At 38.9% G+C, this 6831-nt stretch overlaps 1 protein-coding gene across 1 annotated transcript; it reads right to left on the bottom strand.

Annotated features, from left to right (window-relative positions):
* Window positions 1-235: 235 nt before the first annotated feature.
* Window positions 236-6058, bottom strand: LOC137345289 (probable G-protein coupled receptor 139). The gene is made up of 2 exons (XM_068008772.1): window positions 5989-6058; window positions 236-1140 (listed from the first exon to the last, which is right to left on the bottom strand). Exons 1-2 carry the CDS (start codon window positions 6056-6058, stop codon window positions 236-238), a joined length of 975 nt encoding a protein of 324 aa, XP_067864873.1.
* Window positions 6059-6831: the final 773 nt, after the last annotated feature.

Genomic DNA, 6831 nt, shown 5'->3' with positions numbered 1-6831 from the left:
GTGTTAAGGAGGGTCTGAAAAGAGGAGAGAGCTGGAGAAGCAAACGGGTTAGGGGTGGGACTCCAGAGACTGGACCCACATCTTTGAAGACCCGTTTGCCCATCGTAAGTCAAATTTGCAACAAAAAAAATACCCACTTGCAGTGTCTGTACAGTGACATTTTGGGATGCAACTTGAAATTAGACTGAGTTGCAGCACTGGAAATACAGCTCCTGTTACATGTCAGTTTGTATTGTTACTTGAATAATTTGACGATTAGAGTAAATGGATATTTCAGCCCATTTTTTAACTCCTCCCTGAATTTCGACTGAGTTAGTGCATAAATGCAGGTGTTGGTGCAAGAATTCAGAAGCCGGAGCATAAATCCAAATTGCTGAGCGATATATATTGGATCGCTAAGATTTTTGTCTGCATAATTAAAGTTTTTAACTTGCCAGTTCAAAGAATGTACCACATATGGAATCCACAGCAGGATAAAATTTGCGGACAATGCAAAAAGCAAAATAATGGATTTCCTTCGGTTCTCCATTTCTGGATCAATATGATTCTGTCCTTTACCATGTCCACGGAGCCCTTTCCGGAGTCGATTGGCTGTTATGATGTTCCTGACTGTCAGAGCATTGAATACCAAAATGAAAACAAATGGAAGCAACGGTGTTATAATACTATGAATCCACTCATACGCTGACCAAAAGGTTGAGGTATAATAGTGTGGCGTTTCGATACAAAACCATGGTACATCGTCAATAATAATTAAAGGAACAAATGCAAAGTACCAGGGAATGGACCTCACACAGCTGACGACGCTGACAGTTACGATAACGAAACCCACAGTTCTCTTGGTGCAATATTTTGTTTTTAGCTTCTGACAACAAATGGCTACAAACCGATCACATGTGAAAGCGACTGTGAACCAGACAGAACAGTCCAGAGTTGCAAGAAGCAAGGCGACTCTCACTGCACACACAGGAGTGATGAACAAGAAAGTAACTGGGAAATAAATATTATTAATTCGATTTAGTATGACATTAAGAATAACGAGCAGTAGATCTGATGCTGACATTGCAACCAGGTAGCGAGTGATGCATGTTGATAGACCACAATTCCCTCTGTTCAGGATCACGATCGCCACTAAATTAGCTGTAACAGAAATAATGAAATAGGGTCATTTTAATGGCCGAAGTCACCGAAAATGCATCAGCTTAGTCGAATTTATAAGGTTAGAAATGCAGCAATTGAAACTAATTCTCTGTCTGTTCCTCGATCAGTATAATGTATCAAAATTTCAAGGAGTACTAGCCAGAAAGTAATTAATGAAACCTAAGAAGCAAGATTAGCAATAGAGATCAAAATGATCAGAATATTTTAGTGGAAGGATGTCATCGTGGAATGATTCATAAGCTCAAGTTTGAGATTTTAGTCTCACCCGGGCAAGTTGTGAAACTGAATTAAGCAAAGCTGCTAATATATGGACAGCAACTCGGAGCATCCATCTATCTTTATCCATTTTATTAAGGATCATTGATGATTGTATTATCTTTCCCTTGTCCAACATTCTCCAAAGTTAACAGTCCCAGATTCTTTAATCTGTCCCTGCATCTGAAGCTCTGGATTTGCTTTGCTTTTTTCTTTTATGTATTGCTTCCCGTTAACAAAGAGCAAACCACACAAAAAATCATAGAGTATATGAACAATGAAATAAATCAATAAAAATCAATAATGGATCCGGAAAATGCATTACATTGAATAGTGTTGTTTAATGTGTAATGAAGATATAATGGAGAATTTACGGACAGACAAACTTGCAATACAGACGAAGGAGAATGAATTAGTGGAGCAGATTGATATCTTATCATAAGACATGACATACTCATGTGGTTTTCAAGGGTGAGTAAAGGTGGATGAGGAAGATCTACTGTCGGATTTTAGCTGCTGTATCATTGGCCGTGGACTCTGGTTCCCATTCTGTCTCACTTATATTAGTCACATTGAAACATGGGCTCCAGATTGGAGGAGACAGTGAAGGAAGGGACACAGGGGAGATAGCAGAAGGCTAGATCCATACGAGCAGCAATAGAGAGATAGGGCAAGCTGATAGTTTCCAACAGTTGCTGTTTTGTAGCGATTGCATTACTGAACTAATCCGAAGTAAAATGCCAGCTGGACAATGGACACATAGTTGAAAAATAACTCATGCTAGCAAAATTGAAATATTAACACATTGGATTAAACTGGCAATGGTATTGTGCACACGAAATTGGCTGTGAGATTGAAAGCAGAAAGAAAGAAAACAGAAAGTAGTTTCTTTTTAGGCTGGCATGAAGTGTACAAATAATATCACCCACAGCTCGATATCAGGCCAAACAACAATGACCTGAACTTGGGCACATCGGCCATAATTTCAAAGTGCAGATGGTGCAAAGTTTGGAAATGCAATAAACAGTGAGGAAGACAGTCAACGAGGACATAGACCAACTGGTGAAATCGGCAGACGCATGCAGGATATTGAGGATACGTGGCAAGTGATTCACCTTGGAAGGAAAACTTATGAGATGCAGGATCGACCAAATGATACAATTGCAAATGGAGTACAGGAACAGAGACTGCTGTGGGAGTACATACAACACTGGAGTCATTGGGAATCAGCTGGTTGGAATCAACCCTAGCTAAAGGGAGATGGTTGTTGTTGTTGGAGGGCAATCATCTCAGTCCCAATAAATCATTGCAGGCCTTCCTCAGGGCAGTGTCTTAGGCCCAAACTTTTCAACTGCTTCCTCAATGTACTTGCATTTATAATAAGGTCAGAATTGGGGATGTTTGCTGATGATTGCACAATGTTTAGCACCATTCGCCACTCCTCAGATACTGAAGCAGTCCGTGTCCAGATGCAACAAGACCATCTGCTCGTGACATTCAATGGCATTACGATCGTTGAATACTGCACTATCACCATCCAGGGGATCACCATTTACCAGCAACTGAACCAGACCAGCCATATAATGATATGGCAGAAAAAGCAGGTGAGAGGCTGGGAATTCTGAGGCAAGTAACTCACCTCCTGTCTCCCCAGTGCCGACCACCATCTACAAGGCACAAATCAGGAGTGTAATAGAATACACTCCACTTGCCTGGATGGGTGCAGCTCCAACAACACTCAAAAAGCACGACATCATCCAACGCAGAGCAGCGCACTTAATTGGCACCCCATTTACCACCTTCAAAATTCACTTCCTCTAGCACTGATGCACAGTGGCAGCAGTGTGTACGATCACTGTAGCAACTCACCAAGACTCCGTCGATAACACATTCCAAACGACGACTTATACCACTCAGAAAGACAAGAACAGCAGAAGGAACTGCATCACCTGTAAGTTGCCCTGCAAGTCACACAAAATTCTGACTTGGAACTATATCGCCGTTTCTTCACTGTTTTTGGGTTTAAATCATGGAACTCCCTTCCTAACAACATTGTTGATGTACCTAAATCACAAGGACTGCAACAGTTCAACAAGTCAGCTCAACAACACCATCTCAGGGGCAATTCGGGATGGTAAGTAAGTGCAGTCATAGTCAGCGATGCCCACATCCCACGACTGAATAAAATAAAAATGAAGTTGGCAGCGAAACGGGAGAATACAGTTATACAAGCATGGAGGAACTTTGGCTTTATATTTAGAAGCATGGAGCGCAAAGCAAGGAAGTTATTGCAAATATTTATAAATCACTGCTTTGGCATCAGCTGATGCATTGTCTTCAATTCCGGGCACCATACTGTACTAAAGATCTAATGCTTTTAAAGAGGGGGTGCAGATGAGATTTCCGAGAATAGTACCATGAATGAAGGAATTCAATTCTGTGAAGAAAGTGAGAAGCTGAGATTTTTCACCTTGGAGCAAGGAATGCTAAAGTGAGATCTAATGGAAGATTTCAAAACAATGAACGCTGTTGCTAGTGTAGGTAAAGAAATATTGCACTAATTGGCAGGAGTGAGAGTAACAAAAAGGTGCAGTTTTAAGGTAATTGGCAAAAAGAGAGCATATGGGGACTTTTCTTATTACTCAGAAAGATGGTTTGAATTGCATTGCCTGAAAGGTCGGAGGAAACATATTTAATTGTAAGATTCAAAAGGGTTTTGAATTTTTACTGAAAAAAAGAAAACATTGCAGGGCAAAGAGAAGTAGACAGTTTAATATCTCTGTCAGAGGCGCTGGCAAGATGGTATAAATGCCTCCTTTCCATGTTGCATAAGCCAATTAAATGAAAAGAAGTACTGTTGGCAGTAAAAGCTGTCATGAAGGCGTTTGATTGTCGTGATAGGTGGACTGATTCACAAATATCTTTTTGCAAAGGAAACCTCCCATTCGTATCCAGTCTGGTCAACCCTTAACCACACTTTGAGGTGAACTAGAAAGCCATTCAGTCGTCTCTAAGAATAGAATGCACCTTTACATCACGGACTACAGCAGTTTTAGAAGACGTCCCAACATCAACTTGTCATGAACAACTCAGAATGTGCAATATGTGATGTTACAACCAGTGACACAAAAGTCCACAGAAAGAATAAGAAACAAACTTTTTATAAAGTTATTCATGAATATAAGGTTTTATTTAATCGAAACATGCATCCAGATGTTAAGTGCAACAACAACTTTGGGGCTAAACCAAAGTGGAAAGCAGGTTGCGGGGTGCAAGTGTTCGGTAATATGGAATAGGTGCAGAAATAAGACGTCAATGCTGCACAATTGCCTCAGGATGTTTTACTTCCTGGATCAAACTGCGGATTTGTAATTGAGTCATTAAAGGCAAAAGAGAGAGAAGTGTACAGCACAGAAATAGGCCATCTCAACAGCTGCAAAGCTGAAGGGTTAGGCCACAAATAATTTACTCCAGGACTTAGCTTAAGTTGACGTGTGTGCATTAGTTAATATTTAGAGAGGGTACATGCACTGTACTGTTCCCTGATCTGAATTTTGTTCTTGTTTCTTTTGATTTTACAGCCAATGTGCTATTTCCAAATTCTATTTGTCTATTCACTGAACGTGTTATTGCCGTATCTCTATTCTCACAAAAAAAAGATTTATTTTTATGCTGAGGGGTGAAAATTCATTTTGGCCAATGGCAAAAACGGGGTGGTATCAAATTAGCTGCCATTATACGCAGCGCCTGATATTTAATGAAATTGATTGCAAAGGATCTGAATATCAAGTGCTGCAAACAACGAGTGTGAAATCCAATAGAGTCAGTTTTGCACCATGGCTGGAGACGAATTTCTGCCACTCACGTTCTATAATTACACAATTTTTGGTGACAGAAATCAGGAAGTATAATTATTCATAGAAGGTAATAACACATCCAGTGATGTATGTTAGCAAATTTGGTTGGCACTAATCAGGTGGCTCTCATCTTTAAGTTATTAATGAACTCAAATATCTATGGCTTGCAATGTAGAATGACACAAAATAATACTGTACTATTTTAGTATTTAGTGTTCTCAGAATACAATCATTAAAGCGACAACAAATGAGAGAAAGTCCACTTGATCGCATCTTTAAAGGAATCCAAATGAAATACTAATTCATAGCAATCAAAAGAAATAAAGATATTAGTTTATAGCGGAAATGGTAACAATTATTGTCCTATATTGATCATGTAATCCACTTACCATAATATAGAAATAAAGCTGCATAAACCAATTAATGCCTACATATCATCTTATTCGAGTATTTTATCTGGAAGTGAGAATGCAAAGCATTTATTAAAGAAAAATAATCCAGAAACATTACTTTATTGGAGGTAAAGATTTTTCAGAATTTTAATAATTTTATTTTCATCACCTAGCAGCAAAAATGCTATTGATTCAACTACTAGCACGTTTCATATGACGTGGTAATGCACAGAGCAAGGAAAGTCTGTTTCAGTTAAGCAAAGCACAGGAGCAGCAACCGTGAACATTGGTTTACGCAATTAATACTGGATCTAAAGCCTTACCAATAACGCCAATAACTGCAAGAGAAGGGTAGTAAATGCGTTCTATCTGAAAGATTACTGGGTATCCCATTTTCTGTGAGAGAAGTCCATTGGTATGAACTCAGTGATTCTGAATGACCAGATTTCATACTCTGTTCAAAGCAACCAGCATTTATAGTGATGTGAAACCTCCAGAGAGACATTAAGCCCGGTTGCACAATGAACAATATTAATTACAGTAATTTGAACAAGCAGCCAGTTTTATTCCAAAGGTTATTATACAATAGAATGTATGTTAAGGACTATTGCAACAAAAATAAATGTAATATTGTTTTAAAATTTATTCAGAAGAGAAAAAGTAAATAAACATGTGCTGGTAGCAATGCAGCTGTTGTTACATTCATTATTACATGTGCATACACTCCATCTTTTCCTACTGAGATTCATGTACCTCAGATCCAGATTCATGTGCACTGCACTTGGACTTGTGAACATTTAACTGTGGGGGCTCTGCTTTTCAAATTAATTTGAGCATATCTCTTCGAGTTACCCACCATACTGAAACAGAAATATATCGCTGTTCCTTATTCATCACTGGTCAAATCCCTGAATCTCAATTTCTAGAACCATTAAGGGCGTCCCGTCACCACAGGTACCACACAGTTCAAGAGGAGGCTCAACTTTCAAGGTAACAAGGGATGGACAATAATTGTAGCCTTGTCATCATTGCTCAAAACCTGGATCCCAGTTAAAAGTTTAAAATAAATTCAATCCTCACTTTGATAACGATAGTGATTGCTCCTGCTTGTTCAACATGATGATTTATTTTCCTGAATTAAAATCTTTGGAAGACCAGATTAAAGG

The sequence above is a fragment of the Heterodontus francisci genome, chromosome 28 (assembly GCF_036365525.1).
Source record: "Heterodontus francisci isolate sHetFra1 chromosome 28, sHetFra1.hap1, whole genome shotgun sequence".
Classification (NCBI taxonomy): Eukaryota; Metazoa; Chordata; class Chondrichthyes; order Heterodontiformes; family Heterodontidae; genus Heterodontus; species Heterodontus francisci.
This window is presented reverse-complemented; position numbering and strand designations above follow the sequence as displayed.

Excerpts from the sequence above, each read along its gene's own strand:
- LOC137345289 (XM_068008772.1), bottom strand. The coding sequence starts at position 6,058 with ATGGGATACCCAGTAATCTTTCAGATAGAACGCATTTACTACCCTTCT. Across the intron at positions 1,141-5,988 it reads TGCAGTTATTGGCGTTATTG|CTAATTTAGTGGCGATCGTG; the intron begins GTAAGGCTTTAG and ends TTTCTGTTACAG.